This window comes from Phyllobates terribilis, unplaced genomic scaffold (assembly GCF_046119375.1).
Source record: "Phyllobates terribilis strain yellow unplaced genomic scaffold, ASM4611937v1 Scaffold_89__1_contigs__length_6337102, whole genome shotgun sequence".
NCBI lineage: Eukaryota > Metazoa > Chordata > Amphibia > Anura > Dendrobatidae > Phyllobates > Phyllobates terribilis.
In genome coordinates, this window is record NW_027362849.1 from 5,894,030 (window position 1) to 5,916,243 (window position 22,214).

General features: G+C 48.4%; 1 protein-coding gene across 1 annotated transcript in view; it reads left to right on the plus strand.

The window, feature by feature from the left end:
* Window positions 1-22,214, plus strand: part of LOC141197829 (mitochondrial fission regulator 1-like) — a 39,172-nt gene that overhangs the window by 11,866 nt on the left and 5,092 nt on the right. Inside the window, exons 3-4 of the mRNA XM_073662902.1 lie at window positions 6,817-6,915; window positions 21,789-21,893. Coding sequence (XP_073519003.1) covers window positions 6,887-6,915; window positions 21,789-21,893 — 134 coding nt within the window. The 5' untranslated portion in view covers window positions 6,817-6,886. The remainder of the gene's footprint in view (window positions 1-6,816; window positions 6,916-21,788; window positions 21,894-22,214) is intronic.

A 22,214-nucleotide genomic window follows, 5' to 3' on the forward strand; every position in this document is an offset into this window, starting at 1 on the left:
AGCCAAGCAGCTATGGAAAGAGAAGAGCAAGCTGTTCCTCTATGAAGGCAAGCTGTGCAGAAGGATTGTCAACCACCGGACGCACTAGCTGACCTGGCAAGTCGTGGTCCCAAGGCGGGTTGCAGCTATGGTCCTGGGGGCTTACCATGACAGAGCGGGGCACTTCGGTTGGAAGAAACTGGAGTTCCTGCTAAGAGGATGGTTCTTTTGGGTCGGCATGAGAGGGGCTGTAGAGAAGTGGTGCAGAGACTGTGGCCCTTGTCACCTAAGGAGGAAGGACCGTGCCAGCCAGAAGACACCCTTGAGGCCCATCATCACCACGCAGCCTCTTGAGCTGGTAGCTCTGGACCACGTCAAATTGGCTCCAAGCCGGTCAGGATACATCTATGCCCTGACAATCGTGGACCACTATTCCCGTTTTCTAGTGGTAGTCCCGGTGAAAGACTTGACAGCCCAAATGGCGGCCAGAGCCTTCCAGCAATACTTCTGCCGTCCACACGGGTATCCGGAACAGGTCCTGACAGACCAGGGTCCAGCGTTCGAAGCTGAAATCTTCCAGGAGTTCTGCAACCTCTATGGCTGTAAGAAGATTCGTACAACGCCTTACCACCCACAAACCAACGGGATGTGTGAGAAAATGAACAATATAGTCATTGATCTCCTGAAGACGTTGCCCCTGGAGGAACGCAGCCTGTGGCCAGAAAAACTGCCGGACCTGATAGACTTATACAATCATATCCCGGTGAATGCTACCAACTGCACCCCGGCTTACCTGATGCGAGCCAGACCAGGTAAGCTGCCCGTAGACCTGGAGATGGGAGTCCTGACGCCTGAGGACACCTCCCCGGATGCGGACTGGGATACGGAAAGGCAACTGCAGTACAAGAAGGTACAGGAGAGTGTGGAGAGGAGCCTGGCCCAGGTGAGAGAACGGCAAGAAAGACTCTTCAACCAACACGCCCCTGCTGGTCCCCTAGAACCTGGTGAGCAGGTCCTGAAGCGGAAGAGAAGGCTACATAAGTTGGACGACCAGTGGGAAAGGGAACCCTACACCGTACTGCAGTCTGATCACGACAACCCGAAGGTGTGCGTGATCACCAAGGACGGAGGTGAAACCACTAGCACCGTCTCCAGAGACCACCTCAAAAGATGCCCCGAGCAACTCCGTAGTGCAGAAGAGGATCAGAGTGACCTTGAACCCGCAGAGGACAAGGAAGAAATGATCAGCACCGTTCTCGGAGAGTTCCCTCAGTCCTGGACTCGCATAAATGATGCCATAGTGGTACCCGTCCTGCATTTCCTGCAACCGGCACAGCAACAACCAACACCAGAGCCGGAAGGTGAAGAGGAGCAAGCGGTTCCAGAGGCAGAAGAGCCTGTACTAGCAGCCCAGGAGAGTCAACCCTCTGCTGACATTGAGCCTGCCATGCCTGCGGTAAGCCAAAGGGCCCGCAGACAGCTGCCTGCCCTACCTGTACACCCAGCTGGTAGCTGTACCCCTAACGCTAGTGGGGAAAGTCAGGTCAGTCCACCACCAGACAGTGGGTTAAGGAGGTCAACCAGGAGCACAAAGGGGCAGATACCCGCTCGCTGGAGAAAACTGTAAATAACCTTGCTGCCAAATGTTGAAATGTTTGCCAAGTTACCTGCATGATTGTTAATAGTGTATTTCAGTTTCTTGCAGTTACCGTACGGACTCAAAGGTTATGGACTTTTTTATAACCGGGACCATGTATGGACTGCGTTCGGAGCCTAACCCAGGAATGAACTAAGACTGTAAAGGATTTGGGGTAGGACAGACCCCCCCATCTGGTTAAGGCTCCCCGTTGTGCTGGTGATATGGACACCCGGTCACAGACCACACTGTGACCTTAAGAACTCAATCTGTGCGTCGTTTGTCTATTAATGTTTTATAGTCATGTATATTATCTTTGTTTATTGTTTAGTCCCGGAGTACTAAATTTTACTAGGGGGGAATGTGTCACCCTGGCCTGGATGCCACAAAATCTAATAAAGCTGTGTCTGAGAGCAAGGGGGAGGTTCTCTAGTCAGTGGAACATTAGCATGCAATACCTCCTGTCTCAGGCCAGTAGGGGGAGCCGGCTGCCCCTATAAAAGCTGGAACTGGGGGCAGGGTTAGGGAGAACTGGACGACCTGTCTCAGGACGGTGAAGCGTCCCAGAGCAGAGAGGGACAGTTGTATTGCACCCTAAGAGGAAGTGTGGCGGTAGGAGAGCCACAAGCCAGAGACAAGAGGCGAAGTGAGCCTGTCTTGGCAGATAAAGAACTCAATTTACCAGACTTTGGTGTCTGAGGCTGTGAGGATTCCACATTCTCCAGCAGATAACCAGTCCGCAGGGGACTGTATGTTCCTTGGCCTAAGAAGCCTGAAGGCCCTGCCACAACAGAAGGGACCAGAAAAGCCGTACCAGGCCGGGAGCAGAAAGGAACCCACGTCGCAGGCCATACAGGCGAGAATACACGGAAAGCTCGGAAACGTGGGCTGTTACCCTATAAGGAGGAGATAGCCAGAAGGAGCGCAGAAAGCACGGTAGGCCTACACCCTCACCCTGACCAGGGCCAATTTCCCAATTGCTCTCAGACATCCAGGTCCCCTCCTAGCCGGGACTGTTTATGGGTCAGTTTACCTGTTCTAGTAAAGACCCTGGACTGCAACCTGTTGTCTGTGTGCTCCTTCGCGCCTCCAGCACTACCGGTACTGGGACTCTCACCACCATCACTCCCACCATCCATTATACTGCCTGGGGCCGCACTCTTCCCGTGGGGAGTCACACTACCCCAGCTGCACACCTCATCAGCCCCAGCGGTCTGCATGCAGCGGCGGTTCCTAATAACGGCAATCCACGGGTGGCGTAGTCGGACATTATCAATAGTGCATAGCAGACTATCACTGGCCTGACCACCCTGAGCCACGGAACCGGGTAGCCACTACTACCCCCATCGTTCCCCTGTTGCCCGGATCCGAGTGCCCCACGGCCCAGGGGGCGAGTCACTCTCCCTTAGGAGCAATCTCGCCCTGCCCTCTGTACTGGAGTAGTGTAGTGTTGGATGCAGGTGTTAGGGTCCCGAGCTGTACTCCTTCCTTACCTGAGAGTGAGACACCACACCTCTGGGTGAGATGCAGCACCTCTGTGGCGACCAAACCCTCAGGGGCGCCACATGTGCAAAGCAATCATCAAAGGAAAAAGGTGGCTACTTTGAAGAAACTAGAATATAAGATATTTTCTGTTGTTTCACACTTTTTTGTTAAGTATATAAATCCACTTGTGTTAATTCATAGTTTTGATGCCTTCAGTGTGAATGTACAATTTTCATAGTCAAGAAAATACAGAAAAATATTTTAATGAGAAGGTGTGTCCACACTTTTGGTCTGTACTGTATGTAAAATACAGCAAAAACCCTTTACCAGGTCCACTGCCCTGGCAATAAGCTGTGTAAGAAACTTTGTAATGTATTTGAGAGAAAAGTGCTTCTTTCTCCACTTATGAGCCACTTCATCTCCTCCCCCTTCCTCCTAAAGTTATCATACTGTTAAAGGCATTATCCAGGACTATATTATTTTTTTTACAGCAAGCAGGCAGGTAGTTACTAAGGGGTCACAGACCAATTCTGCGGCAGCTGCTTCTCTTCCGCTCTGCTCTGTTGACTACTCACACTGTGCTGACAGCCGGCTCCTCACTGCCTAACTGCGGGAATCCAGCTGTCAATCAGCATGACGTCAACAGTCAACATAGCAGCCCGGAAAAAGAGGTGCTGTGTTGACCTGGAGCAGCTGAATCGCCGACAGGAGCGGTCGGTGACTGCTTTGAGCCGGCGCCGGATACAACAAGCAGATAGTTAGCAACTACCTGCTGATAGCAACAAAATAATTTAGTCCTGGATAAACCCTTTAAATCTGTCTCAGTGAAAACAAGACAGACTGATAGCTCACTGAGGGATCTGATTACAGCTGTCTTTTAAAGTCAATGGAAAGGGAAGATCTGAGAAAGAACCAGAGACACGCATAGACCCGTGCTGCTGCTTGCTTTCTAGGAAGTGTATAACTAAACTTAGGTAAAGGCCTGTCAGCCATCACTAAGTGTACATCATGGGGTGGCGAGGGTCTCATGAAGACAACCCCCAACCATGTGGCTTTTCTGGCATATAGATGTTATAGGCGACAGGGAGCACCCTGTATGTGCCAAAGTGAAGAGCCAATCCGTAAGAAGGACTCTGCGCTGGTGACTTGTGTGATGTTCACCTGATTGTCCTCTGCTGCCCAGGAAATATCTGACTGTCTGTAGCTTCCTCTGCTCTTCTCCCACACTCCACAACCATTCTGATACAGTGTCATCCTATGGAATTCACCCTAGTGTGTGTATGAGACAGGGAAATTGGATTGTGAGCCTCATTCAGACAGGGACTAATGAGTGATGGCATATGCATTCAGACTGTCCAGCATATTAGAGCCACTTCCTTCAGTGTTTGAGACTGAGTACAGGGCAATATCTCCATAGTCACCACTCTATTCAACCTCCTCACCATGGAAGGAGAAGGGGTCACTGGACCCCTGTTCTGAAGATCAGTAGGTCCCCAATAATCAGACATTCTTAAAGTTAATTTCCAGCTTTCTATTTTTCATATATTTCACCCTTGTTAGTTATAAGTAAAGTGTGCGCATTAATTTACCTACCGGTTGTCATCTTCTACCGTTTCCAGCACCGCTCAGATACTCTCCTGTCTCATGTGAACGGAGATATCACTAGCCGGATCACCACAGCGTTTCTTTGTCTCTCACTTTCTCAATATAAGTTTGAGGTTCGGCGTGAAGCTCTCATAGACTTACATTAAGAAAGGAACTAAAGGTCTGCGGTGTGAGCCAGTAAGGGAGAACTGTAGTCACATGATACAGGGGAGAACTGGAGCAGCGCTGGAAACGGCAGAAGACAGCAATCAATAAGTATTTAAGATGCACATTACTGATAACTAAAAAAAGGGTGAAATAATAAAAAAAAAACAACTACAATTTCTGGAGTGGGAATTCTTGTACAGTGGTGGCCAAAAGTATTGGCACCAGTGCAATTCTGTCAGATAATACTCAGTTTCTTCCTGAAATGATTGCAATCACAAATTCTTTGGTATTATTATCTTCATTTAATTTGCTTGCAAGGAAAAAACACAAAAGAGAATGAAGCAAAAATGAAATCATTGATCATTTCACACAAAACTCCAAAAATGGGCCAGACAAAAGTATTGGCACCCTCAGCCTAATACTTGGTTGCACAACCTTTAGCCAAAATAACTGCCGCTTCCGGTAACCATCAATGAGTTTCTTACAATGCTCTGCTGGAATTGTAGACCATTCTTCTTTGGCAAACTGCTCCAGGTCCCTGATATTTGAAGGGTGCCTTCTCCAAACTGCCATTTTGAGATCTCTAGACAGGTGTTCTATGGGATTCAGGTCTGGACTCATTGCTGGCCACCTTAGAAGTCTCCAATGCTTTCCCTCAAACCATTTTATAGTGCTTTTGGAAGTGTGTTTTGGGTCATTGTCCTGCTGGAAGACCCATGACCTCTGAGGGAGACCCAGCTTTCTCACACTGGGCCCTACATTATGCTGCAAAATTTGTTGGTAGTCTTCAGACTTAATAATGCCATGCAGACGGTCAAGCAGTCCAGTGCCAGAAGCAGCAAAGCAACCCAAAACATCAGGGAACCTCCGCCATGTTTGACTGTAGGGACCGTGTTCTTTTCTTTGAATGTCTCTTTTTTTTCCCTGTACACTCTATGTTGATGCTTTTTCCCAAAAACCTCTAATTTTGTCTCATCTGACCAGAAAACATTCTTCCAAAACGTTTTAGGCTTTCTCAGGTAAGTTTTGGCAAACTCCAGCCTGGCTTTTTATGTCTCGGGGTAAGAAGTGGGGTCTTCCTGAGTACAGTCCGTTTTCATTCAGACGCCGACGGATAGTACGGGTTGACACTGTTGTACCCTCAGACTGCAGGGCAGCTTGAACTTGTTTGGATGTTAGTCGAGGTTCTTTATCCACCATCCGCACAATCTTGCGTTGAAATCTCTCGTCAATCTTTCTATTCCGTCCACACCTAGGGAGGTTAGCCACAGTGCCATGGGCTTTAAACTTCTTGATGACACTGCGCACGGAAGACACAGGAACATTCAGGTCTTTGGAGATGGACTTGTAGCCTTGAGATTGCTCATGCTTCCTCACAATTTGGTTTCTCAAGTCCTCAGACAGTTCTTTGGTCTTCTTTCTTTTCTCCATGCTCAATGTGGTACACACAAGGACACAGGACAGAGGTTGAGTCAACTTTAATCCATGTTAACTGGCTGCAAGTGTGATTTAGTTATTGCCAACACCTGTTAGGTGCCACAGGTAAGTTACAGGTGCTGTTAATTACACGAATTAGAGAAGCATCACATGATTTTTCAAACAGTGCCAATACTTTTGTCCACCCCCTTTTTTAGATTTGGTGTGGAATTATATCCAATTTGGCTTTAGGACAATTCTTTTTGTGTTTTTTCATTGAAGACAAATTAAATGAAGAGAATAATACCAAAGAATTTGTGATTGCAATCATTTTCAGGAAGAAACTGAGTATTATCTGACAGAATTGCAGGGGTGCCAATACTTTTGGCCACCACTGTATAGGCGTGAAATTTCCTTTTATAGGACAATCCCTGCACTGATAATTGTCAGCCGCCATGGTTGTATTTCTGATCTTAGTGACTACTGATGATCTCAATATTGTTTGTTTTTGCCCTTTAAAAAGAAAAATTCTATTCTCTTTTTCCCAGCTAGTGCCAGTATGGGAACGGTTTACCCGCAGACGGAGTTTTGTACGTGCTATTGCAAGTCGTCTTCCTCATGTGCTATTTGAAGAAATTGATATGCAGGTATAGTAATGAATGCTTTATCTTTTAATGCCAACATCTAGAAAATTATGGGGGCAATTCATCGTTCCTTCAATGCCGTTTCTCTGGTGCCAAAAATTAAAAATAAATTTGAAGCAGGGTGTATTTGTGCAAAAAATGTGGTGACATCTTGCCCGCTCTGGCACTTTGTTAAATAGTGGGGCATGGATAACTTACTGTAATGTACCCCAGATACGTAATGTCACTATATAAGCTAAATTAATTGCAATAGCTAGCAGAATAGGGACCCCCTTTGTGTCTGAGCAAAAGAACCACGTTGCCCGAGCTGGCACATGCATTACACGGGGAAGGGGGTTTAAATGGCCATAGTATAATGCTACACTTACCCATTGGTGGCTACATGCAGCTTCGCACAGTGAAGAAATGTTTCAACAACCAACATAAAAATGTGGCCCTATGTTTTAGCGTCACATGCATGATGGCACAGCAGGTAGGTCCTGGCCAGTGTGGTATTGTTATGTCACATGAAGGTTTGCATGCAGGTACCAGCTTTCAAGAGCTGGGACTGCAGACAGATTTTACAATGCAATGCACGGAAAAATGTAAAGTATTAAAGTTTTTTTAACTTTTTTTTTTTAATATTTAATTTGTGTTTTAATAGTATAAAATAACTAAAATAAAGTTCTGATATTCCCAACCATTAAGTAGTAGGGATAGAGTTGCTGATATTTGCCAAAAAAAACTAATGTAGTGTTAACTGGCATTATGACTGCAGTAAATATGGGGGATCTGCTCCATGTGTCTGACACCCCCCCCTTCCTTCTGAGTGTTTGCAAAAGGATAAAGGAGGATGAAGTTTAGGATCACAGTCCAGAGACCTTTAGTTTTTGACCACAATGTTATATCACAGATGATACGATTAGATACATGGCTCTGCAGACTGCATCTCACAAGATAGGATTAGATACATGAACTTTATGACACATAACATTAGGTATATGCAGGGCCGGCTCCAGGTTTTTCTGGGCCCCGGGCGAAAGAGTCTCAGTGGGCCCTTTTAACACATACACGATTCATGATGCAGAGATATGGGGGAGAAATATATATATAGTACACAGGGCCCAGCCTGCCACCTCATCCTTCACATATGCAGACATGCGCACACACACGGTACGCAGACATATGCGCGCACACACACGGTATGCAGACATATGCATGCACACACACGGTACGCAGACATATGCACGCACACACGGTATGCAGACATATGCACGCACACACGGTACACAGACATATGCACGCACACACGGTACGCAGACATATGCACGCACACACGGTACGGAGACATATGCACGCACACACGGTACGCAGACATGCACGCACACACGGTACGCAGACATATGCACGCACACACACGGTACGCAGACATATGCGCGCACACACACGGTACGCAGACATATGCACGCACACACACGGTACGCAGACATATGCACGCACACACGGTATGCAGACATATGCACGCACACACGGTACGGAGACATATGCACGCACACACGGTACGCAGACATGCACGCACACACAGTACGCAGACATATGCACGCACACACGGTACGCAGACATATGCACGCACACACGGTACGGAGACATATGCACGCACACACGGTACGGAGACATATGCACGCACCCACGGTACGCAGACATGCACGCACACACAGTACGCAGACATATGCACGCACACACGGTACGCAGACATATGCACGCACACACGGTACGGAGACATATGCACGCACACACGGTACGCAGACATATGCACGCACACACGGTACGGAGACATATGCACGCACACGCACGGTACGCAGACATATGCGCGCACACACACGGTACGCAGACATATGCACGCACACACAGTACGCAGACGTATGCACGCACACACGGTATGCAGACATATGCACGCACACACGGTACACAGACATATGCACGCACACACGGTACGGAGACATATGCACGCACACACGGTACGCAGACATATGCACGCACACACGGTACGGAGACATATGCACGCACACGCACGGTACGCAGACATATGCGCGCACACACACGGTACGCAGACATATGCACGCACACACAGTACGCAGACGTATGCACGCACACACGGTATGCAGACATATGCACGCACACACGGTACACAGACATATGCACGCACACACGGTACGCAGACATATGCACGCACACACGGTACGGAGACATATGCACGCACACACGGTACGCAGACATGCACGCACACACGGTACGCAGACATATGCACGCACACACGGTACGCAGACATATGCACGCACACACGGTACGGAGACATATGCACGCACACACGGTACGCAGACATATGCACGCACACACGGTACGGAGACATATGCACGCACACACACGGTACGCAGACATATGCGCGCACACACACGGTACGCAGACATATGCACGCACACACAGTACGCAGACATATGCACACACACGGTACGCAGACATATGCACGCACACACGGTATGCAGACATATGCACGCACACACGGTACACAGACATATGCACGCACACACGGTACGCAGACATATGCACGCACACACGGTACGGAGACATATGCACGCACACACGGTACGGAGACATATGCACGCACACACGGTACGCAGACATATGCATGCACACACGGTACGCAGACACACGCACGCACACACGGTACACAGATATGTACACATACAGACATACACACATTTTTACACAAATTCTTAAAAACATATATAAAACAGACAAATATATATACACCGTTATACACACTGACATTCACATACATGCACTCACACAGACCCATTACAAATATTTTTAATATGGGGATTGGGGAAGCTTCACTCACCTGTCCCCGGTCCAGTGTCCTGTCCAGCAGATCTTCAGGTATGGGGCAGTGCAGGGCCCCCGGCGTGTCACAGACATCATGGCCCTGGACCATCAGAGGGGCCCACTTGCGGTCGGGTCCGGGTCGCTCCCCCCCATCTGTGCAGGACCTCCGACGGTGCTTGATTGCCGGCACTCCCCCAGACATGGCCGCGCGCTGTGCGGCAGTGTCTGCTAATAATGACAGGAACGACACACAAGCACAATTGAAGGTGCAGTGCCGTCGACCCTTCCGTGTCATTACTAGCAGACACAGCCGCACAGCACGTGGCCATGTCTGGGACTGGGGGAGTGCCGGCAATCAAGCAGCGCCTGCGTCACTGAACAGGTGCCGAGGAAGTGGCCAGGGCCCTGACAGTGAGTGGGCGGTGGGCCCCGACAGTGAGTGGGCGGTGGGCCCTTCTGATTTTCCAGGGCCCCGGCACTTGCCCGGGTACGCCGGGTGCTGACGCCGGCCCTGGGTACATGCCTTTGTGGAATGTATGACATGATATGATTACGTACACAGCCCAGCAGACTGTACTACACATGATAGGATTAGGTACACAACTCAGTGGACAATTACTGCGGTCAGTGTAGATGACCACCAGGTGCAGAGCCCCCTCAAGCAAATAGCGCCACTCCTCCAGCGCTAATTTGATGGCCAGCAGTTCTCGATCTCCTATGGAGTAGTTGCGTTCGGACGAGGAGAAGAGCTTGGAGAAGAAGCCGTAGCTCACCATTCGCCCGGACGAGGATTTCTGGGTGAGCACTGCTTCGGCCCCAGAGGAGGAGGCATCAATCTCCAGGAAGAACTGCTTGTTGCAATCCAGACGGTATAGCACAGGAGCGGAGGAGAAAGCTTGTTTAAGGGAGACGAAGGTCTTCTCCTCCTCGGAAGTCCATTTCCTGGGATTTGCTCCTTTACGAGTGCGCGCAGAGATGCGAGCAGTCCGGGAGGAGAAATGAGGAATGAAGAGGTGGTAATAGTTTGCGAAACCCAGGAACCGTTGAATCGCCTTCAACCCCTCCGGTCGGGGCCACTTTAAGACGGCAGACACTGTCTCTGGATCCATCCGCAGTCCGGTCTCGGAGATGATATAACCCAGAAACGGCAGGAAGGTCTGCTCAAAGAGGCATTTCTTGTATTTAGCATACAGGCGATTCTTCCGGAGCCTCAGCAGAATCTGACGAACATCCCTCCGGTGTGAGGGCAGATCCGTGGAGAACACCAAGATATCGTCCAGGTACACCACCACGCAGGAATACAGGAGATCTCGGAAGATGTCGTTAACTAGCTCCTGGAAGACGGCTGGAGCATTACAGAGACCGAAGGGCATCACGCGGTATTCGTAGTGACTGTCCCGGGAGTTGAATGCCGTCTTCCACTCGTCTCCCTGGCGAATCCGGACTAGATCGAGCTTGGTGAAAATCTTTGCGCCTTTTAGGCGATCAGACAGCTCCGAGATGAGAGGCAGGGAGTACTTATTTTGATGGTAATCTGGTTTAGACCCCTGTAGTCGATACAAGGACGCAGAGAGCCGTCTTTCTTCTCGACAAAGAAGAATCCTGTTCCAGCTGGAGAGGTGGATTTCTGGATAAATCCCCTAGCAAGATTCTCCTCTATGTACTCAGACATAGCACGGGTCTCGGCCAGAGACAAGGGGTAGATTCGCTCGCGGGGAGGTGAAGCACCAGGTACTAGGTCGATGGGGCAATCATACGGCCTATGAGGTGGTAGTGTCTCCGCTTCCTTTTTGTCAAAGACGCCCACATAGGACCAGTAGGGAGCCGGCAGGCCAGTTAGGTTAGCTGGATTAGACGGGGGTCAAGCAGGATGAACCATGAGTCCTGTCTGGTTCCGGCATTCCTGACCCAAACGGATCACTTCACCAGATCTCCAATTCAGGACGGGCTCATGTCTCTGTAACCAGGGCAGACCAAGCAAGAGGAGATGAGAGAGACCGGACAGCACATGAAAGGAGATCTTCTCCGAGTGCAGCATTCCCACCTGAAGAGTTACAGGCTCAGTGTCAAGCCAGATGGTTTCCAGGATAAGCTTCCCATCCACAGAGGAAACCGCCAAAGGTTCAGCCAGATGTATGGTAGGAATCTGATAATGCTCCACAACGGCCTGTTGAATGAGATTCCCAGCGGCTCTGGAATCCAAATAGACAGTATAGAAGAAGCAGGTCTCACCACTGGTGACAGAAACGGACAGAGTCAAGGACGGAGAGGAAGAACTCTTGCCTAGGACGAGCAGTCCTAGACACTGGAGTTTCCCTGTCTCACCGGGCAGGAACGGATCAGATGCTCTATACTGCCACAGTAGAAGCAACGCCCCTCGGCGCGGCGTGTCTCCGGGCGAGACTTGACCATCTTGATTTGGTCACTTTGCATTGGCTCTGGAGAAGACACCCAGGGATGGCTGGTTGAGAGACTGAGTTTTGGGAGGTTGGATCGAGACGCGGAGGTCTTCTCTCCCAGGTCGTCTCCTTAGCACGCTCCAGAAAACGGATGTCAATCTGGGTAGCTAATGACACCAGGTCGTCCAGGGTGGGAGGTATGTCATGGCCTGCTAGCTCATCCTTGATCCATCCGGAAAGGCCTTCCCAAAAGGCGGACACCAGTGCCTCATTATTTCAGGCCAGTTCAGATGCGAGGGTACGGAAACGCACGGCATACCGTCCCACAGAGAGACTCCCTTGACGGAGTCGGAGAAGTGAGGAAGCAGTAAAAGATCTTCGTCCAGGTTCATCGAACACCTTCCGGAAAGCCGCGAGGAAGGCCTGGAGATTGGACACCAGAGGATCCCCTCTCTCCCACAGAGGGTTAAGCCATGCCAACGCTTCTCTGGTGAGGTGAGACATGACGAATGCCACCTTGGCCCGGTCGGAGACGAACTGGTGTGCCAGAAGTTCAAAGTGCAGCGTGCATTGATTTATGAAGCCCCTACATAGGACAGGGTCACCATCAAAACATGGAGGCGCAGAAAGCCAGGATCCGAAGCCAGGTGCCATAGCGCCACTGGGTTGAGGTGCTGCCGGAGTGGGTGCCCCTCGGTTAGAGACGGACACAGTTGGGGTGGACAGCGTGTCCAGGCGGGAGTTGACTGTCCGCAGATAGAACAGGATAGTTTCCTGTTGGGATCTCTGACGAGAGACCTCCAGGTACAGGTCTGAGAGAGAAAGGAGCCTGGGGGCCACCGGATTCCATGGCCTGTGCAAACTGTTACGGATTCGTGTGGTGGAACCTCTGTGCTTTGATGCAAGGAGGGACCAGAGGGGCGTAACTAAGTGCCTACTCGGACCGACCCAGGTCACACGGAGGCTTAGTTGACTCCGTGAACCAAGGAGGGACCGGGCAGGTGAACCAGGTTCCACTCTGTGACCAACCTTGTGTGAGAGCAGGTGACTCCCATGGGTCAGGTGACAGAAGCTGACAGGTACAGCGGATAAGCACGGCAGGTAGGCCGGCGGGTGATCCGGGTAGACAAGCAGGTGGGTATGGCAAATAGTCAGACAGGTGCTCCGGGTAAGCAAGCAGGCGGACACGGCAGGTAACCTGGCAGGTGCTCCGGGTAGGCAGGCTTGCGGGCACTGGAACCTGAGGGCTGAGGAGAGTGTTGGTGTGTGACTCAGCGTGGTCTCCAATAAGGCCTTACCCTGGGAGATGGGGGACTCGGAGTCGGGTCCTGTGATGTAGAGATGGGGTGCAGCCGTGGCCCGGACCCGACCCGTGCCCAGGGCCGTCACACTAAAACAAAGAGATGGGCTTATCCGGGTTGAGTGGCTGATCTCGACTACGCCACCTGTGGCACCTGGTGAAGGCCACCAGCGCTGCTGCAGTCCGCTGAGGCATGGTGTTATTGCAGCCATGGTTGTTACTACTCCCCACAGGCGGAGCAGGGCCTCAGGACAGAGGGACAGGACGACAGGGGTAGTAGTCCAGGGGAGTCTAGTGCTGCGTAGTGTGGTGTAGTGCAGAACAAAGAGTCCGGAGGCCATAGGGGTGAACTTCCAAGGCTTTACTCACTAAAGAGATGGCAGTAGGAAGGCGACTCCCTGCTCCTCGCGGAGTCCTGCGGTCACCAGAGACAAAGAGGGTCCGACAACCTCCGAGTAAGTCCAGTGTCAAATCAGGACCCTACACCAGAGTGTTCCTAGACTTCAGACCGGGTCCTTTCCTGTCTGTGTGTAGATAGGCCTTGTCTCCCTCTGAACTCCTCTCAGAAAAAGGGTACGGGTGGCAGCGCCATTCCTTCCGTTACCCGGTGGGATCCTCAGGGCCTACCGGGCTTTCCCGACCAGGACGTGGAGTAGCAAGGTCAGGTGTCGGGGACCGGTTCCCCTCTTGCAGCCGGAATCCCACTGAATAGAACAGGTAGGCGAGGACAGGTGGCGTACTCTGCTCCGTCTGCATCCTCCCTGGGATCCATTTGCTGTGGAGCTACACTCTTAAGCTCCGGGCCTTCTTGGTCATGGTCCTTGACCGGGTTGAGACATCCATTATCTGCAACCTGCCCCTCGACCCAAGGCTAAGGTACGAGGGCTGTGTCTCCGTCCTCTGCAGGCCCACACAGGATCCACGCTCAGGGAGGGAGATCACAATACAAAGACCCAGAACCAAAATGGCTTTTTTTTATTAAATATGAAATTTACAGTGTCACCAAAATGTGAGTCCTCCATCCTCACCCATTAAATGGTTCCCCTATCTCTTGGTTCCCCAGTCTCCCTGTAACCAGGAGGGCAGCACCTGGTGCAATCTAGTCCCCTCTGGTGGGAGAAGTGTGGTGTTGGATGTGAAGGAAGGTTCCTGACCATCGCACTGTTCTTACCCCAGAGGAGAAACATTACACTCCATTAAAGAAATGCAGCATCCTTGTGGTGGTCAAACCCTCAGGGGCGCCACATTGGCACACAAACAACAACCTTGCACAGGCACCTCCATTTTGGAGGAGGTGCTTTAAATAGGGGAAGTCGTCCAGCCATTGGCCGGGGACTCTTTAGGACGGCGCGTGCGCGGCCCCTTAAAAAGGGAAGGAGGGCGCGCGCCCTAAGCACAGTGCCTGGGAAGCTGCGCACGGTGCGCACCACAGCAGCAGGGGTGCAGGAAGACACCGGACCGGGACCGCGGCGCTGATGGGAACGAAGTCTCTGCCCGGCAGGAGGCAGAGATGCTGATGCTACACTTTGTTCTACCTGCTCGTATTCAGTCATAGGGGTGTGATTCTCACATTCAGTCATGGGCAGCACCGCATTCAGTCACTGCTGAAGCCACCCATGTATTTGAATATTGCAAGGTTGTGTATAGATCGGAGGTGATTTTTTGTGCTCCTCACTTTAGCCACGCCGCTCTAGACGCTTCACTGCTGAGGAGACTAGATCGGAGTTGCTGGAGTGAGGTCCTCAAAAAATCCCCTCTGATGTAGACAGTTCAGCACTGTCACCACTAGACCGATGTAGACAGTTCAGCACTGACACCACTAGATCGGAGTTGATTCAAGGATCCTTATACTCACTGCTGTCTAGTCGCCTCTACTGGCTTTTTAATGTTTTTCTTATGCTTTTTTATGCATTTGCTCATGTGATGTTTGCTCCATTAAAAACAAATCAAAAATGATTTTTTACACTGTTATATAATTTATGTATTTTTACACTGTTATATATTTTATGGATTTGGGCAAAATTCTTTTTTTTCCTGATTAATGAAACTTATATTTTTATTGTTGCTTTATGTAATATAAAAATTCCCCTTATCGCTGATTGTTCAGTTTTGCCAGAATGTGACTTCTCCCATTTGTCCACAGTCCTGTCCGCAGCACCGACATTGTGAAGAGTGGAGGGAGCTCCACGGGGAGAGGCGTAAAAGAGCGCCCCCGACAGTCACCATAATGTACAACATGGAAGTGACAAATTATTACAGGAATGTCTAAGGTCACTGGAGAACTGTTATAATTTATGCTACTTTTGTGCTGTGCATTCTGATGATTCTGCCGGCTGCTTCGTCACTGGCTGAGACTTGTGGACATACAGGAAAATTTGAATTCTAACAAAACTGAACAATCAGAGCTGTGTGTAATTTTTTATATTACAGAAAGCGATAATAAAAAAACCTCACTTTATTAAAAAAAAAAAAATTCACAAAGTGGCCGAGCTTTCTCCCTCTCACAAAAAAATCACCTCCAATCTAGACACAACCTTGCCGGGAGCAGTATTCAAATACATGGGCAGCGCCAGCAGTGAGTGAATGAGGTGCTGCCCATGACTGAATAGCAGGATCACACCCCTATGACTGAATACGAGCTGCTAAGACAAAGTGTATATAAAGTTCATCATTATGCTACCATCGATTTTAATGCAAAAAGCTTGTTAGTGATGCACATTGCATCACTAACAAAGCAATGGGGGCAGTATACATAGCAACTAGGACGTGACAGGTTCCCTTTAAAATACAACATTTTATTTTGTTTTTAAAAGTAAATTATTATTATGAATTATATAATCATTAATACAAAAATAAAAATTGTGTCACATTCCTTTTAAATAGGACCTTTCACAAATTGAAAACAAACCTGTCCGCAGGATTTTGCTAAGTAAACTTCAGGCAGTGTCATGTTGGGGCTGCTGCACTGATTAAAATGATACCTGAGGTGAAGAAATCCGTCTTGTGGTTCTTGTGTAATCATTGTTTGCAGTTTTGAGTTAATGAGATTCTTGTGCTCTGGGGCGGGACTGTAGGTCGGGTCTTATCCTGATACTCTGGGCCAGATTAGCAAGAACAGATCTGCCCACAGGCCGCCCCAAAGGACAAGTATGTTCTGTATCATAGAGACAGCCAGAAAGAGAGACAGATAGGGGCGGCCTGTAGACAGGGTTTTATCTTGCTGATCTGGCCTAGAGCACCAGGATAAGACCCTGCCTACAGTCCTGCCCCAGAGCACGGGCATATCATTAACTAAAAACTGCAAACACTAATTACACAAGAACCACAAGACGGATTTCTTCACCTCAGGTATCATATTAATTAGTGTAACGGCACCAGCATGACAACGCCTGTAGTTTACCGTATATACTCGAGTATAATACGAATTTTTCAGCATTTTCATTCTCTTTAGTAGTGGGCACGGTACTAAAGAGAATGAATATTCACTCTTCTTCTCCACACTGCGAGGCAGTGAGAGGGATCATATGCGAGGGACGATATGTGTCTCCTAGGATGTGCATAGAAGCATTTTGAACCCGCTGGAGTGCATGGCAATCACAGACATAGCTGTGGTTGCAGTGCAGGATAAAAGTAAAGTTTGAACTTGGTCAAGCTTTTGGCTAAGTTAGATTTAAGAAAACCCAGCATGGGCTTTTATTCTTGGAGTAGACTACAGGATGACAGTGGGGCGGTCCACTCCCTCCAGCCCGGGTCTTGCATGTGGCTCATGTCCACAGTTCTTATTTAAAAACCTGCAGCAAAGGTTTGGATGTGTCAGTGTTTTGTCTACAAGTTGCAGTGCAGCTGGCTTTGTAATACAGGCCTGTGTGAAGCTGAGCACAGAGCCAAGAGAAGCAAAACTCCTGGCACTCCTCAGCGTGACACGTCGGTGCCGTCGCCCACGGTAACGGGTTTGGAGAAAGACTGTGTTACGACCCAGCTGTGATCAGGAGGATACCGTTTACCTTTACTTTGTGAGTTTGTTAAGTATAAAGACATTTAAGTTAAACTTTACTGGGTCAGTGCCTCATTACCGCACAGTGTGAATACCACCGCAGTACAACGCACATAGTCCCGGTGTGGAGAGGAGTGAACATGCCGGCAGCAGCAGCTCACATCAGCGTCTGCTCAGATGCTGACATGAGCTGCTGCAGGAGAACAGGACGCAGTGCTGGAGTAGAGGTGAGGAAGGAAGGTGAGTATAAGTGTTTATTTTTTTATGTGTACGGTGATGGGGCCATGCATATTAGGATTGGCGGATGAGGAAACCATACATACTAGGATTGGGGGATGAGGGGGCCATGCATGCTAGGATTGGGGGATGAGGGGACCATGCATACTAGGATTGGGGGATGAGGGGGCCATGCACACTAGGATTGGGGGATGACGGGACCATGCATACTAGGATTGGGGGATGAGGGGGCCATGCACACTAGGATTGGGGGATGAGAGGGCCATGCATACTAGGATTGGGGGGTGAGGAGGCCATACATACCAGGATTGGGGGATGAGGGGGCCATGCATACTAGGATTGGGGGATGAGGGGGCCATGCATACTAGGATTGGGGGATGAGGGGGCCATGCATACTAGGACTGGGGTATGAGGGGGCCATACATCCCAAGATTGGGGGATGAGGAGGCCATGCATACCAGGATTGGGGGATGAGGAGGCCATGCATACCAGGATTGTGGGATGAGGAGGCCATGCATACCAGGATTGGGGGATGAGGAGGCCATGCATACCAGGATTGGGGGATGAAGGGGCCATGCATACCAGGATTGGGGGATGAAAGGGCCATGCATACCAGGATTGGGGGATGAGGAGGCCATGCATACCAGGATTGGGGGATGAGGAGACCATGCATACCAGGATTGGGGGATGAGAAGGCCATGCATATCAGGATTGGGGGTGAGGGGGCCATGCATACCAGGATTGGGGTTGAGGGGGCCATGCATACCAGGACTGGGGATGAGAGGGCCATGCATACCAGGATGGGGAAATTTACCAGTAGCTGCTACATTTCCCACCCAAGGCTTATACTCGAGTCAATACGTTTTCCCAGGTTTTTTTTTGTAAAATTAGGTGCCACGGCTTATACTTGGGTCGGCTTATACTCGAGTATATACGGTACTTAGCAAAATTCTGCTGACAGGTTCGCTTTAAGCATTATAAACTCTAGATTCCTGCATGTAATGGCAGAAATTTAGATGAAAAAGTTACATTTTATAATTTTTCTTCTTCTGCACTCTGTTGTGGAGATATAGGGTGCCACAATTTCTGGTGCCAATTTTCTTCTCATTCAACTTGACGTTTCATTTTGTTCAACTCTGTGGACATGTACTTTCAACCCACTATGAAGCTGTTCAATCATAAAAGGAATAAAATATAGCTTTTATTAAATATAGTTTAAAAAACACACATATGTACATATCCAGCACAGTAGACATGAAAACACATTGTTAGCAAATGTGTCCACAATCACAGCACAAATACACAAAAACAGAAATGAATGTACCAGCCTATATTGTCTGCATGGACGGAGTAACAGGTTCAGTACAAATGGAAACATACGATTATACAGAAATAAATGTACACCAAGACCATATATATCAGAAAACATAATCAAATATTATTAATTACAACAATACAAAAAATATATAAAACATGTTAAAAATGGGAAACCACAAGATAAGATCCCTATAAACCATAGAAAGCTATGATACCAGCAGGAGATGGATAAGTTAGACATATGTGGAATTGAGAAATAATCTAGATCATTTTCATGGAAAAGGCTGTTGTTTCATACTACTGCTGGGATTGTGGCGCCATCTTGTGGTTTCCCATGTTCAACATGTTTTAATAATTCAAAATGTTTTTGCATTGTTGTAATGAATACAATTTGATATGTATTTTGATATATAATATATGGCTCTGGTATATATTTATTTCTGTATGATTGAATGAAAACATATTGGTAGGTGAACCAACTGGGACCCTAGTTGTCATGGATGACAGAGTGGGCCAAAAAGAGAAGCTGTCAGCACAAAATTGGAATTTAAAGTAAAGACATACTTTAGATGGTGCTGTAATATTGATTAAATTGATACCTTTGGTGAAGAAAGCCGCTTTGTTGTTCTTCTTTAAATCACCACGTCAGTGTTTTTTTTTATTACAGCGCTGGAGTGGTGCTTCTAATCTAAGGTCCCTGCCCCCAATCTTTTTGTTACCAGCCGCCGTCTTCACCTTCTATGAGCGCCGCTCCAGTCGTCTTCTGCAGTTTGTGACCTGCCGGATCGCTCCAGTGTTTGCTGGACAATCCGGAGGTCAATTTTCAATGCAAGATCTTATGACTATTACCTTTTGACTTCCGATCAGTCAGAAGTTGCGGTCACAAGGTGGCGCAGCGGGACTAGAGCAGCGTCGATGAAAGGTGAGGACGACGGCGGGTAAGTATTATACTAGGGTCAGGGACCTTAGATTAGCACTGCAATAATAAAAACCTGCTGGAGTGGTGCTTTAATCCCCATTTGAAGTTTTCTTCTAATCAGATCTCGTTCACAGGGGCTGGACTGTACACTCTGTCTTCTCCTCCCTGTCTGTGATTCCCGGCCCCTCTGGTCTGTGAATAATAGGACCCTGCTTTTTCAGTGACCTTCCTGCTCTTTTCGAAATCTCGCACCATCATTACCATGGGCAGCGAATGCGCAGATTGAGTTTTCAGCTCAATGACATCTTTTAGAGATGACTACATGCGCTGCCCATGGCAATGATAGAGCCATGTTATTGTAGGTCAGCCGGGAACTTAATCTGCGCCTGGGGTAGGGCCTTCCATTGCAAAGACAGTGTGAAATCTCAGCAGAGCAGGAAGGTGACTGAAGAATCACTACTCTGACAACCCCTTCTCCATCACTATGTTTCCCCAAAATATATTAACCCCTTCATGACTGGAGCATTTTCCGTTTTTGCGTTTTCGTTGTTTGCTCCCCTTGTTCCCAGAGCCATAACTTTATTATTTCTCGGTCAATATGGCCGTGTGAGGGCTTATTTTTTGTGGGACAAGTTTTACTTTTGAACGACATCATTGGTTTTATCATATCATATACTGGAAAACGGGAAAAAAAATCCAAGTGCTGTGAAATTGCAAAAACAGTGCAATTCCACAGGTTTTTTTATTTTTTTTTACCACGTTTACTGAATGCTAAAACTGACCTGCCATTATTATTCTCCAGGTCATTACGAGTTTGTAGACACCAAACATGTATAGGGTCTTCTTTATTTAAGTGATGAAAAAAAATTCAAAGTTTGCTAAAAAAAAAAAAAAAAAAAAAGGCACCATTTTCCAAGACCCCTAGTGTCTCCATTTTTTGGGATCTTTGATCGGGTGAGGGCTTATTTTTTGCGCGCCGAGCTGATGCCATTTTGGGGTAGATCCAATGTTTTGATCGCCTGTTATTGCATTTTATTGCAATGTTGCGGCGACCAAAAAAAACGTAATTCTGGCGTTTAGAATTTTTTTCTTGTTACGCCGTTTACCGATCGGATTAATTTTTTTTCATATTGATCGGGAGATTCTGAACGCGGCAATACCAAATATGTGTATGTGTTTTTTTGTTATTTTTTAATTGTTTTATTTTAAATGGGGCGAAAGGGGGATGATTTAAACTTTTTTATATTTTTTTAACATTATTAAAAGTTTTTTTTTTTTTACTTTTTGCTTGCTTCAATAGTCTTCATGGGAAACTAGAAACAGCACTTGCCTGATCGGCTCTGCTACATACAGGCAATGAGCAGATCGCCTCTGTGTAGCACAAATGCTCACTTGCTATGGGCTCATAGCAATCTGGCCATGACCATCACTGGGGTCATGCCAACCAATCGGTGATCCATGATCATGTAAAAGACGCGCTTCCGGCGTGGTTAAATGGCGCTGTCAGAGATTGACAGCAGCATTTAGCTAGTTAACAGCCGCGGGTGGATCGCGATTCCACCCGCTGCTGTTGCGGGCACATGTCAGCTGTATGGATGAGGTTGATGATCCGGGGGTTATGACGTGGTGTGTACTATTACGTACCACGTCATAAAGAGGTTAATAACCTCTATACTCACCTCTTGGTGTCGGCATTAGCTCTCCCGGGGCTCCTGTAACATAACTTCATTCCCACAGTCCTGATCGAAATGTCATGCCCACTGAGAAGGTCAGAACTGTGCCAGCGTGGTCACTTGACTGTGCCGACTTCTCCCTAACTGTATGTTTTTCTGGCTTATTCCTCTGTAGGGTATCCAAATTTTGGAGCGTAAGACATATGGCTGGACCCGTAGTGTGGTTCAAATTATTGGAACATTACTGCCATTGGAATCGTGCCCTCGACCTCATTTCCAGGTTGGTGCACTTCTAAGTCATGTGAATCCACAGTGTATTAAAATGAACCGGTTGTGTGAAAAAACGCTATTAACCTGCCGATATGGGTTTAATCTGCAGGGAAATAGCATTCTGACCATGTGTTGCCACTGCACTAGGAGCCTGTCTGCCGGGAGGAAATTAACTTTATCCCCCGGAAGCCTCCCGCTTTCAGTCATAGGGGTGTAAACTGTAACAATGCGTGCCCAGGATGGGTTGCATTTTGAAATATGTAAAGGCGGCCATCTTGGATAACTTTTTTGGAAAATCCTTTTAAATGGAACTTATCTGGCCAAATCACTG